This window comes from Sturnira hondurensis, unplaced genomic scaffold (assembly GCF_014824575.4).
Source record: "Sturnira hondurensis isolate 20B ecotype Veracruz unplaced genomic scaffold, ASM1482457v3 Scaffold0015508, whole genome shotgun sequence".
Lineage (NCBI taxonomy): Eukaryota > Metazoa > Chordata > Mammalia > Chiroptera > Phyllostomidae > Sturnira > Sturnira hondurensis.
The window spans coordinates 83,354-102,842 of NW_028088139.1; the positions used below are offsets into that span (position 1 = coordinate 83,354).

At 49.3% G+C, this 19,489-nt stretch overlaps 1 protein-coding gene across 1 annotated transcript; it reads left to right on the top strand.

Annotated features, from left to right (window-relative positions):
- The first annotated feature begins 472 nt into the window (after positions 1–472).
- Positions 473–4,994, top strand: SIGLECL1 (SIGLEC family like 1). Its single transcript, XM_037064615.1, has 5 exons — positions 473–497; positions 1,750–2,031; positions 2,153–2,258; positions 3,359–3,515; positions 4,926–4,994. Exons 1-5 carry the CDS (start codon positions 473–475, stop codon positions 4,992–4,994), a joined length of 639 nt encoding a protein of 212 aa, XP_036920510.1.
- Positions 4,995–19,489: the final 14,495 nt, after the last annotated feature.

Consider the following 19,489-nt stretch of genomic DNA (forward strand, 5'->3'; position numbering starts at 1 on the left):
ACATGGGCCTCAGTGGGCTGTTCAGGACACTCAGGCTTGATCCTGTCCCTCTGTGGTCCACAACCCTCCCATGGATCCCCATTAACTTTAAGAGGGAACCCAAAGGACCTAGTAAGAGAGTCCCTTCAAGAAGGCTGGGACTGGGAGTGAAAGACTAGGGGAGAGAGAAGAAAGGAGACCTGGCATTAGGGTTTCACAGAGAGTCAGTGGATGCTGCCCTGTCCCTCGTCACTCTTGAGCATCTCCTCTCATGTAATTCCTGCTCCTCAGGGTGATCTCGCCTTCAGGATGACCAAAGAGACAGAAGCCCCTGGTCTTTGAAAGCTAAGAATACTTTCTTCTTCTCCTACCCCATGTCTTCTTTCAGTTACTCATCCTCTCAGAACTGGACCACACAGTTCTGAGATTGGAGCTGGCTGCAGTAAAAGTGCCAGGCCTCTCCTGTCCCTGAGAGCCATCACTGCTGCTACTGATGGCGCTGCCACCGAGCAGTGAGGGTGAGTAGTGGGGATGTGGCACCGGGGCGTCTATGGAAGCCGAGGGCTCTGGGGGCACAAAGAAAGAGAACACAAGCATGCTGGCTACAAAATAACCAACATGGATCCGGCATCTGTGGGCCAGATGCTGGCCAGGCTGGGGGTGCCCAGGCTGGGCAAACAGTGGATTAGGCCAGGGAGTGGGGCTGGAAGTGAGGGTGGTCTGAGGATACAAGAGCACGAGGAGCTGATTGGGATGTTGCTGGCCCATGCTGGGAGCTCCCAGGTAGTCACTTCTTCAGCGTCTTGTCAGTGGCATTCCATGAGCGCGCCTTCCCAGATGGAGAAAATAAATAGTCTAGAGACCAGTGGTGGAGGAGAGGCTATACATCACCCATCACCACCCCCTGCACATTCTTTATCACGTCGAGTGACCCAGGTGAAAAGGCCAAGTGAAGACCCAGGGTTACTGTTTAGGGGGAAATTACCCCTTCCAGTCACCCCAACTGGCTCCAGTGAAAAAGTACCTGAAAGCACTAAGGACTGACTCCTTCCTAATCCATGAGAGTCGCCAGATTGAAAGTGTGTCCTGTCTATTCTGTGTAGAATTGGGCGGCTTCAAATGCTGTTGCCCAGGCAATGTTATAGCAACCTTTGCTTCAGGTGGATGCTCAAGCAAAGGCCTCTTGGGGTTGGGAGGAAGAAAATCTAGAAAGGCACTCAATTTATTGAGTGGGTGATGCTTTACCGTACACTGAGCTAGGGACCCTGCAAACCTTAGGGCATTCCTCCTTACAGCAATGGCAGTGTGATACATGTTCAGTGGCGATTCCTACTTTCCAGAGTAGGAAAGGGCAAAGAGAGGAGAAGTGATTTGCTCGAAGGCATCTAGATAGTACGTGGTGTAGGGAGAAATTGGCCACAGATGGGGCTAGGAAGGGGGAGAGCTCAAGGGGAGAGTGGAGATGGGAGGAGGAGAAAGGAGGACAGACATAGGAGCTAAGACTGGGAAGTCTAGCCTGGAGGTGGAGTGTTGATAAGGAATTACATGCAGTGCACATCCCCAGAAAACTCCGGTCTCGAAGGTCAAGCATGCAGGTGCAGGCCAGATGAGGAGAGAGGTGTGCGAGGCCGCACCCCTCTGGGGGCCTGTGAAGTCTTTCCGAAGCTCCTTGTGAATCACGAGTAAGGAAAGGGCTGGGTCCTGGAGAAAGTGGAAATGAAGAAGGGGCATCAGGATTCCCTGCCAACTCCTGGCCCTCGCTCCCCACAGCACCTGCCAGGCTGGTGTCTTCCTCTTGCTCTTTGGAGAAGGTTCTGAAGTGCAGCTGCTCCTTCCATGGGGTCCCTGTACCCTACGTGCAATGGTGGATGAAAGGTGATATCTTGGGTACAGACGACATGGATGACGGCGCCCAGGTGACTTCCACCCACTTGGGCGCTTGGACCAACTCCACCCTCAGCCTGGCTGAGATGCCAGAAATGGGCACAAGCCTTCTCTGCGAGGGGAAGAATACACACGGAGTGCATGGGATGAACATCGTACTGATGTCAAGTGAGGATGAGGAAGAGGGGGGTGGGGATGGGCACTGGGGCCAGGGGAGGAGGCAGAGCTTTGGCCCCAGTTTCAAGGTGGCGGGAGAGCAGCCTTTCTCGTATGTTCTCTCTATGTCCAGGAAAGAGTTCCTTGGTTACGCAGAAGTTCATCAGCGGGTTCTTACAGGGCCTTGGCTATGGAGCCATTGCGACTGCACTGCTCTTCCTCTGCCTCATCCCATTCATGTGAGTACTGGAGTTAAGGTTCGTCTGTGGGCCTCTCCCAGAGCCTGCTGCTTGGCAAGCCCTGGCTGTGGTGTGGCACAGAGCAGGCAGAGACTGGGCCCCTGCCCTCAAGGGAAGGGGAAAGGCACCAAACACGGTCCCCACCATCCGGGGCCATCGGGACTCTTCCGAACCACAAACAGGCCCAAGGGACAGAGGTTTTCAGCCCATTTCATGCAGGAGAGACTGCGAAGAAGGAAGTGATGCTCTGGGGAAGACAGCAGAGTCCCTAGAGTACCGTCTGCCACGGACCCCAGGGGCCGAGCACTCATTTGGTAGAAAGTAGTATCTACAGATCCTAGAGACACGTTTGAGGCATTTCCAGTGTCTTTGTGCCATGTCAGCTGCATTGAGAGTGACTGATAATGGCTCACAGCGAAGATGAAAAAGGCCCTCTATGTTGGTTCGTAAAGACTCTCAAAACTTGGCTGAACCTATTGGCTAGAAGCCTAGAGTGAGAAGGGCAGAATTAGTGGAGGTCAGGCCAGATAGTTTGATAGGGGCAGGGGGAGGGGAGCGGTGGGGGTCTGGTCTCCATATGTCTTGGGCTTTATTCTGAGTCGGGAGCCCTGGAAGCGTGCTAAGCTGGGAAGGAAGGCATGAGCTTGGGGTGAAACACAGACCAGAGTGGGAGAGCCAGGAGGCCTGGGGCCTGAGCCAGGCCTGAGCCAGAGCAAGTGTTATGGGACAGTCAGAGACATGGGACTTGGGAGTGACTAGATAACCCAGGTGAGGAAGGAGAGGAGCTGGGTGGCAGGGCCAGCTGGGGAGCTATTTTCAGGTCTAGTCATCTGAACTTAGAGACCAAATCAATCCTTTACAGTTTGCAAAGCCCTTTCATAGCTGACCTCACCCAAGCCCCAGGGCCCGATGAGCAAGGTGATCTCATTATATGGAATATGAAACCTACTTCCAGACAGTGGGGTGACTCACTAGATAACATGACAAGATGGTACGGTCACTGAGGCTCTAAACCGGAACTTATGATTAAGGCCATAGCCCTCTTGGGGGGACTGGGGAGTGAGGAGAGCCAGAACTAACCCGGAGGCTCATTTCTGTAGAGTGAAACATATCAGAAGGAAGCTGGCAAAAAAAATTGCAGTGATCAAGGCAGAAAAGAACACTAAGGGCAGAGAATGCCAAGGACCCAATGTGGATCTGAAGCCTGAGGAACCGGAAGAATCCACAGTCATGCCATCTTCTGAGAGCCCGAGATTGGTGGGTACCCACTGCGTCTGCAATCTAGCCCAGCATAATAACGGTCATAAGACACAGCAGGAGAACCTCATGATTACCCTCAATTCTATAGAATGCCAGAATATGTTTGAACATCATCTTATAGATGATGAACCTAAGGCCCAGGGAAGGAAAGAAGGATGTAAATGGAGAGAAACAACCTAAAGGATAATTAGAATCAGCAATGTACACACACACACACACACACAGACACACACACACCGAGTCCCTGCTGAGAACAGGGTTGGGAGAAACTCCGGCAGCAGTTGTAGCATTAGAGTGGAAATCAAAGGGTTGTATCTCCTAGAGTTTGGCAATCTGTGGTTACCACAGTCTGAAGATACCCCAGGCTCAAGTCAGTCCGAAGGGCCGGGGCAGGGGGTGGGGCAGATTAAGCAGTTTACTTCATTTACACTACACCCTGTGTCCTCAGTGGAGTTTGGAAGAAAGTACTTGAGGTTTCTGAGCCTCGCCGTTAGTTACCATTGAACATTCTGTAGTCCAGAAGTGCCCTACTGCTGACCGTATACCTTGCACTGGGAGCCTGTGTTTCTTTTTGGATAGACCATGCATCTACTACGTTCCACCAGTATTTCCTAATATCCATGTGGGCCACGCTAGGATCTCAGAAATGGGTCAGACCCAGGACCTGCCTGCAGAGAGCAACCAGGCCAGTGGGGAAGGCACCCTCACAGTAACGAGGCTGAGCTGGGGTCAGGTTGCCCAGAGGAAGGAGGGACTGAACTTACCTGCAGAACCAGGCGGAACTTCCCAAGGAAGTCTGGGGGACAGTCAGATGGCTCTGGTGCTAGGAATGCACAGGAAGGACCAGCAGGAGAAGCCACGCTGCAGGCTCCAACCAGGTCATTGCAAGGAAAGGTGAAGCCAATACCTGCTCCATGTTGCCCCAAGTGCTCAAAGGGAGGAACAGGATTCTGTCCTTGGATACCTCACCTCTGAACCTGTTCCAACACCCTTCTCTCTTTGCTCTGCAGGACCCATTACCCTAAACTTCCAGGAAAAAGCAAGCTGAGCTGGAGCCGACAAAGCCTGTGAAAACTGCATTCACACCTGGAGAGCCCATTATCCCATAAAACTGTTAAGGCCACAGAAACCCAGCATCTGTAGCAAACCTGGAGCCCCTGAGCCACCTCAGCTCACAAAGACCTCTTGTGCCGCCCCCATCCTGTCCTTCACACTGGTTCTCCACTGAATAGGGTTACTCTTGGACCTGATCTTGGAAACTTTCAAAGCAAGCTATGAACTGTTCTTTGGGTTAGCCAGAAGAAATGTGCCCCATCCTGGAATGGTGTCAAAGGAAAGAAAAATACATGTGAGACCATGAAGTAGGTCCACCAAGAAGGAGCTTTTGAGCCCCTGTTGTGTGTCCAGGACCTGGAGATGTACATACGGGAACACCAGACTTTGGAGCCATCCTATCTGTATGGAATCCTAACTTAATGCTTAATGGTTATATGTCTTGGAAGAAGACCATTTCCCCCTACCCTTGAACTTTAAACTTTGAACTTAAGTATTCTCGCTTGAGGTGTGCCTGGGTGGAGAGTGTCTGAAAAATGGTGTGCAGAGATACAGGTGGAGAAAAGATACAAAGGTGGACCCTGAATGTCAAGCTAAGCACTGGAGCTTTATCTGGTGGGACCTTACTCTGACTCCCTTAGAATGTGAGTTCCACAAGAACAGCGATCCTGTCTCTTTTCCCTAGCTGTATCACCAGCACCTAGCATGGTGCCTAAAATATAATAAACTCTCAAAAATGTTTGTTGAATAATTGAATGAACTGTAAACTGCTGGGAGGTTTGAAGCAAAGAAGTGGGGTGACCAGATACACAGTGAAAGACCATTTTAGGAATAGTTACTGAAGATGTATTTAGAAGAGATAAGGATGAAGGCAAAGAACCTAGTTGGGAAGTTACTACAGTATTTCTTGGCCAGGCTGAAAGGTAGGCATACAAGGAATGAGAAAGGGATTCTGACATTGAAATGGGCTGTAGCTATGTACTCGTCTCAGAATGAATGGTAATCCTTCTTCTCATGGCAGAGACTGCTAATTTTCAGCTGTTGAAAAAAAGAGTCGTCTCGTCCCTGGGGCATTCATTATGTGTGAATAAATCCAGTGGTTTTCCATTCAGCACTGGTGAGATGGTTATCTTGTACTCAAGGCAGATATTTAAGCCCTCACATGTATGGGCATCTCTCTCGCATGCAGTGTATACATTCCACACAAGATCTCATCTTGTATCAGATGAGGAAAATAAGCCAGACATTGATGTTACTTCTGTGGATCTTGTGGTCTGCACAGGTACACAGATGGTGAAGAAAGAAACACAAAATGATAAAACAAGTGCTGAGAAGAAAAAGGGGAGACTATTAAGCATGTATAAAGGACCAGAGGAGGAGCCTGGTTTAGATTAGAAAATCAGACAAAGCCTCTTTGAGAAGTGACATTTCTGCTGAGACCTAAAGTACTGTTAGGAACTAGTTGGAGGGAACAGCAGATTCTAGGCTCTGAAATGAGTCTAAGAACCTGGGGGCAGGGGAGCGGACTCTGCCGTTGAAGCTCAGACTGAAGGGCAAGCTGCCCAGGAGACAGAACTTTCAGGGCCTCAAAGTAAGAACTTGAAGTTTTATCCTCACTAGTGGAGGGTCATTTTCTCATGTGCTTTGTAACCCCGGTAAGTGAGGTCCTATTCATCAGGGCCTCATCTGTGAGAATATTGTGTAACAGAGGTTTCAAGTTGAGGGATGATCCTTTATAATAGGTCTGGTGTTTGCTTCTTCTATCAAGCAAATCCTCCGCCAGGGAGAAGTGGACAAGGACGGGGACCGGGAGGGTGGCAGGTGTGAGGAAGACGTGGAGAATGAGAAAAAGGATGGGAACTGCGTTGGGAATAGACCAGGGATGGGTTGTCATGAAAATGGAGAGTTGGGCCTTGTCTTTTGTTCGGGATGGGGTCTTGGCTGCCGGACAGGAAAGGAGGGTATGAAGGTGCCTTCTGATTGGCCCTGAGGGTCGTGCACTTGGCATTTTGTTCCTTGATCAAAGCCCCCCCCCCCATACTCCCATCACACTTCCCACAAGTGTTGCGTTGAGGAAGAGCGTCCCTTAATGACTAATTGGCTTGAGTCTTAAGTTTTAGGAGTAACCTAGAACCACCAGCTCCAGAAAAGACAATTCTCCTGAGAACAGAGGCAAGAAATGCCCCACCAAAGACCAAGGTTTCCAGTACTGACCATTGTTCCAGGCCAGCTCAAGCACCTGAGACCCACGAGGCCCATCCCCATCCCAGCAGCCCCTGCGCACATCCTCAAGCCTTGATTGGCTCCTGACAGACTCGAGCATGCTCATTGGTGAGCATGGGGGTGGGGGGTGGGGAGGGTTAGAGCTTCTCAGGAAACGGGTATCCAAGGGTGAGCGCTGACTGGTGGGTGGTTGGTGAAGCCTGGAGGCTCCCTGGCCACCCAATGAGCTGGTTATAAGGCAGCCAACCATTTAGCCTTCCTCTACCCGAGTCACTTCCCGGTGAGTCAGTCAGTGGTTTTGCACATGGTTAGGCCATGTATCAGTCAGTACATTGGGCTCAAGGTGAGACATTAAAAAGGTCCAACAGTTTATTCCTCTGGAAAGTTCGTTCTCCAGTCAGTGTTCAGTAAGTCGTAGTAAGTCAGCCCATCAGTCCCTCCTCACTCAGCAAAAATCCAAGAGGGCGCTCGGTTTTCAAGGAACCAGCCAGGTGGAGATGTGTTGAAGAAGGCTCAGGTTGGAGCTCTTGGGACCCGAACCCGAAATGCGGAGGTAAATTTGAAAAAGGAAAGGTCATCAATGGAGACAGCCCATGGAGGGGCCAGGGCTTGGAGAAGGACATGGGACGGGGAAGAGATTGTAAAGCTTGAAGGACCATTACATACTGGACAATAAAACTGCCTCATGTTATAGATTAGGGACGTGAAGAGAAACTGCAGAGTGGACAACGCCTCAGGTTACCTCGTGGTTGCCAGATGGCTGCGCTACCTCCAGCATTGCATCCATAGTCCAGGGAAGAAGCTGCAAGTGACAAGGAGAAAGTATGGCGCCAGTATCAGATAAGCAGAATTGCCCAATGTCCCCAGCAGAGAGCCTCATGTTTGGCATTTTATATGAAGAAGTCTCAACATTTGTGCTTAATAATAAGTCTAGCAGAGCACAAGGTTTTTATTTTTGCACTGTCCGCGTGGGAGAAGAGAAGAGTGCAATCCCACAGATAGGTATAACATTTAGGAAAACAACACCGTCCATTACGATGTTTTGTTACCAGAGCAAGAAATTATCAAGTGAGACAACTGGTCAGAATATCATTTTTTACTTGAATATCATTTTCATAAGACATGGAATAATTTGTAATGTCTTTGGAGTCTCATAAGACCACTTTGTTTAAATTGTTCTTTCAAGGGAGGATTTGTATTAACGGAGAATGGAACAAGTCAGTGACAGTCATGAATATTCATTAAAACACTGTATATTGCAGAGGAGGACATAAATTATGTTCTTATAAACACTCTCAGTTTTGCACAGTATCAAATCAGATTCCTTGAACCCTTTTAAAACATGGAACAATGTATTTTGATTTATAGCTGCAGGGGTAGGGAACATTTCCTTCAATTCTTTCTGAGTTGTTTCCTTTATTATAAAAACTTGTTTTTTTAAAACTAGGCTTTAGAATTTTAATAGCTCATAAAAAATAGAACTAAAAGAGATATCCAGATCTCAGTTGTGATGGCAAAGAAACAAATGGTGAAAAGGTTAAATAGGCTTTTATCTGCGGGTAGTAAGTTATTAACATTTTTCTTATAATGGACTCAGTGGCCAGAACTATGTCACATGGCCTACCCTAAATTTGAAAAGATGGGGAAGCCCTGACTTGGTGTGGCTCCGTGGGTTGAGTGTCACCTCGCACACCAAAAAGTTGTTGGTTTGATTTCTGCTCAGGGCACATTCCAAGGTTGCAGACCAGGTCCCTGGTTGGGGGCATGTGAGAGGCAACCAGTCGGTGGTTCTCTTGCACATCCATGGTGCTCTCCCTCTCTTTCTCCCTCCCTTACCCTCTTTCTAAAACATAGATAGATAGATAGAGAGATAGATAGATAGATAGATAGAAAGGCAGGGAAATCCAGGTTATTTATTTTTAAAGAACCAGGGAATGGATCACCTGAACAAATTTGAAATAATAAGACACACAGGAGGGCTGATATCATGTAGGCAACTCCAGGTCTGCCTGACACGTTGCTGGAACAGAGACGGGCAGATGGGGTGCTGAAGAGAGTCTGAGAAATGCAGCCTTCTGGTTGGGAGTGTCCTTGAAAGCTACTAGGAGGAAGTTACAATTGACCCAGACTTGGACAAAGTGGTACGATTTGAGGGGGGGGGTGGAGGAGAGAGTTGCAGAAGGATGCCGTAAAAAAGGGGGTTGGCCCATGTAAACATACAGAAATGGGAATGAATGGAGTATATGTGGAAAGGGTGCTTTTATTTCTAATGTACACAAAGAATGGGAATGAATGAAGCATATGTGGAAAGGGTGCCTTTATTTCTTCTGCATGCAAAGGATGGCAGAGGTATAGGGAATGGGGTAGTGGAGAGAAGGCAAGTATGCGGCAACATTGTGGAAAGCCTCAAATGCAAGGCGAAGGAGTTTGGAGTTTATTCTGTCAGCTGTAAAAGTGCCTTTTTAAAATGCAGATGCCTTCAGTATATCCCATCTTCTCCATCCTCCACCTGTGGCCAACATCACAGAGAATCATGGGGACCCTCCTCTGCCTTTGAAGCTCCTGGTGGCTGTTTGAATGAAGCTCCTCATTCATGGATGAACAGACCTTAAGGCAGATGGAAGAGACAATAGCCCCTAGTAAGCAGTGAATTTATTTCCACTCCCACCCTGTCTCTCTCTCTTTTTTTTTAAAGATTTTATTTATTTATCTTAGAGGGTAAGGATGGAGAGAGAGAGTATCAATGTATGGTTGCCTCTCATTCGTCCCCTGCCAGGAACGTGGGAACTGGCCTGCAACCCAGGCATGTGCCCCGACTGGGAATCGAACCGCGATCGTGTGGTTCGCAGGCCCGAGCTCAATCCAGCTCAACTGAGCTACACCAGCCAGGGCTCACCCTGTGTCTCTTACTGCTGCACCTCCCCTCATTCATTCCAAATCCTTCTTCCCAGGACGTAATGATCTGAGGTCAGATTTGGCCTCAGCATAGGTCCTGGTCCTTGCTTGTCCTTGAGATCCTGCACGTCCTCATGGCACCACCACTGGTATGGTTGGGTAAGTGGAACGAAGGCAGGGTGGGAGGTGTCTTAGGAAGCCAGAAATGCACCGGGTGGGGGTGGGGGTGAGTGGCGGTGGGAGATGAGCCAGGCTGAGGTGAGGTAAAGGGGTCAGGACCTAAAGAATTAACAACTTGATGAATTAAGGAACAAAGAATTTCCCGTGCACGTTCTATGATTGGCATTGTGACCCCGCCCCCCACCACGTGTCCCATTTCATCTCCCCAACAACCCCCTGAGGGATTCTTATCCCCATTCCCCAGATGGGGAAACAGGCTCTGGAAGACTCGGCAGCTTGCCCAAAGTCTCCAGCAGTGTTGCTAGTGGGGCCCAACTCCTGCTGACCCCCAGCACCCTTGGGGTGCCATGTCCCTGCCACTCCAGAACCTACATGACAGGCTGGCCAACAGCCGTGGACCAACGAATGTTGCCTCCCCATCGTCCTGTGTGGTGGGCGTCCTTAGGCCGCATCTTAGAGAACAGACAGAGCATGGTGGTCCAGGACCAAGTGTGTCAGGATCCAGGGATGTGACTTCTTGGACTACCGACATCACAAGTGAAAAGCTGGAGGCCAGGCCTGATGCTGTTACCTCTTTGTCTATGACATGGGACAAGGCTGTTCATCTCTCCGGACCTCAGTTTACCCTGATGTCTCATAATATAATAGAACCATTAGGAGAATCCCTTACACTGATTTCTATGAAAGTGCTTTGAAATCTATAAAGACTTACTGGTGGTCTTACTACCATCGTTTTAGGGTGGCATTACTAAAGGTGGCCTCAGGAACCGTGAACTTTACAATTACATCTGTTTTGCACATGCGAGAGTTGCCACCTAGGAAAGGGACAAAGAAGGGGAAGGAGTAACTGTTCACTAAGCGTGAACAGCTAAGTTATAACCTGCAGTTATTATTACAGGGCGTCGTGTGCCTCTGTAGTTAATATCTTTAATTCTCACATCATTGTGGCATTGGTACTATTGTACCCATTTTTCTTATTGAGAAGCTGAGTTTCAGAAATGATACAGCCTGGCCAAGGTCACGAGATACAGTCCCTATGAATAACAAGAACAGCAAAAGAAAAAGAAAAAACCAGCAGACTACATTATGTTGGTGCAGTTTGGGAGTCCCCCAGACCACTCTCAGGTTCCATGATTCACAGAAGGTCTCACATATTCATGGTGACAGTTTCTTATAGCAAGAGAGTAGAGACTGAAATCAGCAGAGGGAAGAGACACCTAAGGGAGGGTGTAGGAGAGACCAGACATGAGTTTCCAGTCATTCCTCCCAGCAGAGCTGAGCAGGCTCTGTTTACCTCTCCCACAACAAAGTGTGGCAACATGCACAGTATTGCCAAGAAGGAAAACTCACTGAGCCCCGGTGTCCAGGGTTCAGCACAGGGTTCTGGTCCTATAGGTGTGGCTGACCACCCCCACGCCCCAGCCCCTTAGTCCCTGGCCCCTCCAGAAGTTGTGATGATCCCACGTGCACCAAGAGCCCCTCAATAAATCACATTGTTTGCATATACTGTCTGGTCGTGCCCCCAGGCCTCAGGTAAACCAAGACATACTCATCGGGCAGGACATTCCAAGGGTTTCAAAGTCTGCCCCGCCCCCCCCCCCAGGATCTGGGCAATGGCCAAACCCTTCTAGGTTAAGGTGAATCCTTTAATGCATGGTTGGGATACTGGGAGAGACTGGGAGAGTCCATTTTTCAACTTGAATCTCTCGCCACAGGGTTACTTTCTTGTGTTCTGATGGAAGTCACAAAGATCCCAGTGGAGGAGGGCCTGTGCACGCCAGTCCCTTGCAGATTAGAATTTCCCGAAGAATCCCTGAACAATTCCATGATCACAGGCTACTGGATCAATAAAAATATCAGTTCTGCTATAGCTGCAAGTAAACTTAAGGCTGCCATGGATGATAACACCAGTGAAAGATTCCACGCTATTTGGAATCTTGAAGAACAAGACTGTACCCTGCTGACTCACAATGTACTCAGAAGGGACAACAGGACATACTTATCTTCAGCAGATGGAGAAGAGCAAAAGAGTACCTTACTGAGGCAGAATGTCACACTCTTCCTGTCAGGTGACATTTACTTTCACGCAATGGGTGGTTTGGAAAGAAGGAACTACAGCGGGGGGGTTTGGTAATTGTGTGGTTTTTACCTCACAGGGCACTGGGCTTTACAACACCCTAGTGATTTACAACAATAATACAAAGAGATTAGAGACGAAGTACAGTTGCCGCTCAATTTTTCTGAATAGAAATGGCAAAGAGAGAGGAAGTGACTTACCCAGGCCCCTCCAGCCAATAAGAGATGGAGGCGTAAATGATCACAGGTCAGCTGGAAAGGGCAGAGCCTCCTGGGAGAATTAGATTGGGAAGGAAGGAGGCAGATAGGAGCTGGCCTTGGGAAGTCTAGGCAGGGGGGGGGGGGGCATGGAGCGCACACAAGGGCTCATAGGCAATCTAGATCCTTAGGAAATTTACTCACCCTCTGTCTTGAAAGTCCAGGGTTCAGGCCCAAGTTCTGCCACTTCAAGCAAGTCTTTCCAGTTTCTCACTGAGACAATGGGGCATGCCCCTTGCAGAGAAGGGAAATAAGCTTATGAAAAGTCACCCAACGATAACAATCCCAGGTCCCATGAGGTTGGAGGAACGGGGGAGGGGCGCCAAGTGAGCTAATGGGTGGGAAAGCACTCTGTGACCCGAAAACCCTAGGCATCTGTGAAGTGTTCGTGAGGGTCCCTCGTCCCCGAGGTTTGGGTACAGTACAACTCCTTCCTTCAGACCGGACACAGAAACCAGAGCTCTACATTCCAGACGCTCCTGTGCCAGGGAAGCCTGTGGCCTTGACCTGTACCATCAGAGGCTCCTGCATAGAAACCGAAGCCCTCTTCCTCTCCTGGAAAGAGCCCACTATGGCCTTCGACACAGATGGCTCCAGGAACAACCCCTCCTCTTCCTCAGTGCTGCACGTCACTCCAAAGCCTAAGGACCATGACACCACCCTGCAATGCCATGTGAACTTCTCCCTGCCTGACTGGACCAGAACGCCCAAGTTTCCACCAATCGGTGAGTGTTAGCAGGCAAGGGAAGATCGAGAGTCTGAGAGAAACGATGAACCCAAGAGACATACTTGAGTATCTGAGTCCTTGTAGGAAGGGAAAGGGAGAAGTCAGAGGAGCAGCCACATCTTCCCCTGGCTTCCGGGGCTGAAAGGTCACAGGTAGGAGCTGAGCCCGAGTCTGAAACAAATGAGGAGAGAGGTTAAATTCCAGCCATCTGAGCTCCCAGAAAGTCTTATTGAAGCTCCTTTTGGCATCAGAAGTGAGGAGAAGGCTGGCTCCTGGGGGAAGTGGAGGAGGGAAGTCAGGATGCCTTGCTGACTCCTGCCCCCCCCTCCCCACAGTTCCTACCATGCTATTCTATCACTTCTGCTCCTTGGAGAATATTCTGACATGCAGCTGCTCTTTCTATGGTATCCCCACACCCGTCGTGCATTGGCTCATGGAAGGTGTTCCTGTGAATGTGAAGAACATGAGTAACATCCTCCAGGTGACTACTAACATAACTGCCCCCTGGGCCAACAGCACCATCCACCTGCTTGGGAAGCCAGAAATAGTCATGAACCTCCACTGTGAGGCACAGAACCGATATGCAAACCATACTTCAACTGTCTTCCTGATACCAGGTAAGCATACAGGGCTCTGGTGACTGGGCTAGAATGACAACACCTAGGGACTGGGATGAGGATGGGCACAGGGACAAGGGGAAGAATAGTATCTTGGACTTCACAGCAGTAGGAGGAAAAAAAAACCATTCTCACTTCCCTCTGATTCCAGATGAGAGTTTACTTACCAAAGTGTTCATAAAAGGGCTGATCCAAGGTCTCGTGTATGGAGTCATTGTTCCAGCACTATTCTTCTTCTTCCTTGTTCTTCTTGTGTGAGTACCAAGTTAAAAATCCATCAGCATGCCTTTCCCGAAGCCTACTATATTTATTTTTGTTCTTTATGTCCTTCCTTATAAGTCTTCCAGTTTATTCTACTGTGTCTGCTCTCTTGGTATGGACTCATATCATTAAGGTGCAATCATTCTTCTTTTTCAGTAGTAGCATGTAAGGCTACTAATTTCCCTCTGAGCATAACTTTAGCTGCATCTCACAAATTTTCATATCAAAAATTTTATTATCACTTAGTTAAAATATTTTAATTTCCATTATGACCTTCTGACCCAAAGGTATTTTTTAGACACTTCAAATTTTTCTAATAACCCTCATTCCTTTATTTCTATCTTAAACCCAATAAATACAGAGAATATAGGCTATGCTTGATTTTAATTTTAATTTTCTTTGTGGCACAGTTTTTATTTGGTTTGTATAAACATTTCACGGGGACTTGAAAATAATATGTATTCTACATTTGTTGAATTTGGTGATGTGTGTGTGTATAGATATATAAATAATGGCTTTAAATCAAGTTCATTAATCATGGGGCTTACATCTTCTCCAGCTGAGCTGTGACTTTTGCTTGGTGAGCCTCTCTACACTTAATCTCCCATTCCTGTTCCCTTCTCTTACCTGGCTGATGTTTACTCATCCCTCAGGACTCAGCTCACAGCTCCTCCATCCTGTGCTCCAGGAAGCATTTCCTGGCACCTGGGCTGGGTGGCCTCTGCGGGCTCCCATAGCCATCTTGAGCTTTGTCGTATTTGCACTAATATTTTCACTGGTTGTGATTAGTGTGGCTATTTTTTGTTTGCTGTTATTTATATTTGTTTGGCCTCTTTCACCTGTGTGCTTTCTGGTGTCTTTTTATCAATTCTGGAAAATTCCCTCAGCCTTTGTTTCTTCATATATTGCCTCTGCCCTTCCCTTTCACTATGGGGTTCTCATTAGATTCTTGTCAAACTTTCTTTCCATCCTTTTTCATCTTATCCTGTAGTCTTTTTTTTTATATATTTTTATTTATCTTTTTATTTATCTTTAGAGGGGAAGGAGAGGGAGAGAAATATCAATGTATGGTTGCCTTTCGTGCGTCCCCTGCTGGGAGTTGGCCTGCAGGGAACCGGCCTGCAACCCAGGAATGTGCCCTGACTGGGAATCGATCCGTGATCCTCTGGTTCGCAGGCCTGCGCTCAATCCACTGAGCTACGCCAGCCAGGGCTTATCCTATAGTCTTGAATTTCCCAGGGATGTAGATAATTAAAGGCATGTACAAGGAAGATACTAGGGGAACCCTTCCCCCTCAGTGTTTCCATCTGTGGTTGGGGAGGAGCATCAGCACTTCCCAGAAATGCCTCCGCTTTCCCCTGGTCAGCCCTCTCCAGCATAGTACTCTGTGAGTGTTTTAAATGTGTCCCTTTATTCCCCACAGCTCTCTTATCTGCCCCCTACCCCCACTCTCAGGAATAAGGTTTTCCTACTTAACAGGAAAAAAGCAACTCCCAACATCTGCCAAGTTATTACCACTGGTGCCAGTGATTCACTCCCTGACTTTTTCAGAGAAAGAGGCATTCCTCTTTCTGTCTGAGGTTAGTCCCACCTCCTTGACTTGGGAATCCATCTCCTCCACACCCCCTCAGTCATCCTTTCTCCTAAATTTTCAATCATTCTTTCTTTTTTTTAAAAAAAATATTTATTTATTTATCTTTAGAGGGGACGGGAAGGAGAGAAATATCCATGTATGGTTGCCTCTTGTGCATCCCCTGCTGGGAACTGGCCTGCAACCCAGGCATGTACCCTGACTGGGAATCGAACCGCGACTCTTTGGTTCACAGGCCCGCGCTCAATCCGCTGAGCTACGCCAGCCGGGGCTGATCATTCTTTCTTCACTGCCTCTTTCTCTGAAGGAGATAAATTTGCCCAAAACTGTCCACCCGAGCCCCACAAACTCCCTCTATGCCCCACCAACATTTTATTTTGAGAGAATAGCTTACACCCACTTCCCGATTCTCATCACCCTTACACTCTTCAGTCCACTGCAATCTCTTCTCCAGCGCCATGCCATCAAGCAGCACGGTCGAAAGCAACCAGTTATTCTCAAAACCCCACAGCAAAGGTTCTCTATTCCTCTAGTTCATCTTCAGCTGACAGTTATGATCTGGGTGGGTGGGTGGGGTGAGGCCCTCCTACCTAGTGGCTTCTTTTTACAGTGAAGGTTCTTGCCGAGGCCATCTGCTGAAAGAGATGTGGGTGAGAGCAGGGGCGAGGGCGAGGGGATTCAAGAAGAGCGGCGTTGGTGTTAGAGGTGGTTGCAGTAGCCACTGAGGAGAATAAACAGGACAAGGAAAACAAATGGCAAGCAGTGGTGAGAGTCCAGTTGTGACGGGAGCTTATGGCTTGTTTTGGCACCAACTGTCATGGCTCTGGGAAGTTTCTTCCAAGCCGTGGTTGTTGGAAGATAAAGAGCGGATGGTGGTGTTGATCTAGGCTCGGATCTTTGCAGGCAGAGTGTCATGGAAGGCTGCTGATGTGTGCAAGGAAGGAGGGGTGGACGCTGGAAGGAGTGAACACTTTGAGTGGGTAGCTCTCTCTACCCAGTGGGGTATGGAAGAAAGGAAGAGGAACCAAGATAGATGCTGGAGAATGTGAGGTCATGGGATTGAAGCTTAAACTTGAGAGATCAAAGAACAGGCACAGGAGATCGGAAAGGGAGCACAAGGAAATGGTATGGAATAGAAAAAGTAGGCATATCATGAGATGTTGGGATTTAAAATTTCAGAGGTGGAAGAGCTTGGGGAGATAATGGACCCTTGGCAGTTGAGGAAGACAAGTCGCATTAGTCAGGACAGTTCACTTGCGAACTCTGCAAGTTCAAGGAAAAAGAGAACAGTTCTGGTTGTCTGTTGCTATGTCACTACCCCCAAACTTGGTGACTTTAAGCAATGATTGTTTTAGTGTTTCTCATAATTTCATGGATCGGGAGTTCAGGTAGGGCCCAGCTGGGCGAGCCTGCTGCTTCCTGTCGCATCCACCTGGCAGTATTGTGGCATCCACCTGTGGCAGTATTGTGAAGTCACTTGGTAGTTTTCAGCTAAGCAGCTGGGCTGGGCTGGAGGGTTCATAGTGCCTTTGCTCACAGTGCTGGCATTTTGATGGCTGAGGGCAACCGCAAGGCTGGGCTCAGCTGGACCCCTCTCCTTCTATGTAGGATCAGGGCCTCTCACCTCTTCCAAGGCAGAAGTTGCCAGTTGCTCCTAAGGCCAGACCTGCAGTTGACCGAACATCACTTCCACCATATTCTGTCAGTCAGAGCGAGTCGTAGACTAGCCAAGAACCAAGCGGAGAGGAAGTAGATTCTATCTCCCTAGGCGAGGAGTGCCACAAATCCACAGCCATCTTTAATCTCCACGGGAACATATCGACCACATGTTAGGTGTAAGACTTAAACAACAGAGACATTTCTCATAGCTGTGGAGGCTGGAAGTCCCAGATACGAATGTCGGCAGGGCTGGCTTCTCCAGAGTCCCCTCATGGCTCGTAAATGGCCAGCCTCTTGCTGCCTCTTTACGTGGTTACCCCTCTGGGCACACCTGCCCCTGGTGTCTCTCCTTCTGGTCACCAGTAGGGACACCAGTCACATTGGATTGGGGCCCCAGTTAACAGCCTCCACTGACCGTGATCACTTCTTGGAAGGCCCTGTGTCTCCGAATACACTTGACCCTTGAATAACACACGTTTGAACCGTGTAGGTCCACCTATAAGCAGCTTTTTGACTGACCCACATAGTTCAAACCCACATTGTTCATGGGTCAACTGTCCCATGGAATAAGGCCCATCCATACGACCCCGTCTAACCTTAATCTCCTCTTTGAAGGCCCCACCTCCAAATTGTCACCTTCAGAGGTACTGGGTGTTGGAACGTCAACACAGGAGTTTGAGGGGAGGGGCACAATTCGGCCCATCGCAGGGAGTGTCCGTACTTTAGGCGTGACTGGATCCAGGCACACAAACGATGTCCACCAGAGTATTTCTCCATCTCCGGCTTCGCTGCCACAGCGTTGACTTGGTCTCTGGATGTTCCCTCCACCTAGTGGGCGAGGTGGCCCACAGCAGCCTCAAGTTCACAGCCTCCTATCTTGGCAGCTAGCTGAAAGAGAACTTGTCTTTCTCTCTGGTACATATATCCACCCCAGAAGGTCACTCGGATGGTCCCTGCTTGAGTCTCAGGCCCATCCTGGACCAGTGGCCATGTGCAGGTGGGCCAGGTACTTTGATGAGCTGGCGAGCCTAAGTCTGCGCATCCTGCCTTGTGCGTTCCCATGGAAACCACAAGAAAAGCTCCTCCTCATGGTTCCTTCTCACTTCTTGCACCTCCTGACCAACCCTGGTGCTTCCCCATGTGGCCCTGCATGGCATGGCTGCCCCCTCCTCAGGGAACTTGGGGGTGGCAAACTGTCTTTTCAGTGGTGGTTGTCTCCTGGTCTGCTGGCTTCACCATAGCTGCATACAAATAAAATCCCAGGCACACGTTAAAACAGCTCTGGAAGAGCCAGACTGGGCGAAGCAGGGGTCCCCTGGGCGGGCCTGCAGTTGCCGGGGCAGTGGAGGAAGGTTCTGTGATCCACAGCACACCCACACAAAACAACACTGGACAGCCGTGAAGACGCAGAAGGCACTTCCCGCACTACACACAAACACGCCAGAAATGGCGAAAGAAGGAAGAAAGGTACCAAAAAAGATTTTTTCCAAGGAAAACACTTTCTATTCATACCGAGACATGAGAAGGCTGGGGGAAAAAAGCAGAGGGAAGGCACAGTCAGGAAGGGCCACCAGGCTGGAGGAGTAAGACTCTGTCCTGAGAGCTATGGGAAAGAAGATTTGGGGGCAAGGGAGGGGCAGGGTCAGCTCTGGGGCAGGGGGCCAGGAAGGAGGCCGGGAAGAGGGTCCAGGCCAAAGGCATGTATCTGCACCCCCATTTGATGAAGAGAGGGAAGGGCTGGTCATGGAACCCACAAATGCAGGGAAATTCAGTCTTCTGACCTCCAGCCCCAGGGCTGTGACTGGTAACAGGGGTGGGGAACGGATCACAGTATTGACCACAAAGTTCACTGTCTTAGAATGAGTATGCTTAAGCAGAGGGCGAAGAGTCAGATCCCCAAGGACGAGGAGGCCCTGATCCTCGAGAAACCAGAGCTGCCGGAGGAGCCAGAAACAGCTAAGGAGGCCGAAGCTGAGATTTCATCAGTCTCAGCCGGAGGTAAGTCCCTGGGACTGTGGGAGCCCAGGTTGTCTACCCGCCAGGCTACTGCAGCACCCAGGCCACCAGGGCCACTCTCGCAAAACAACAGACTCCCAGGGACCCCAGCATAGAAAACCGGGTTGGGCCTTGGCCTCTGTCCCGTTGGCTCTTCAAGCAGAGCTCCCTTCCAGCAGCCCAGCCCCTGTCCCACAGAGGCGGCCACTCGGCCCAGGCCGCCACTGCTCTGCCAGAAAAGGACAGCCCAGACTAGGAAGGGAGCGTTATTGGTCTGCTCAGGCTGCAGTAACAAAGTACCATGGACTCTGGGTGACTTAAACAACAGAAAGATGGGTTTTGTTTGTTTGTTTGTTTGTTTTATTCTGGAAGCTAGAAGTCTGAGATCAAGGTGTCGGTGGGGCTGGTTCCTTCTGAGGCTTCTCCCCTTGGCTTG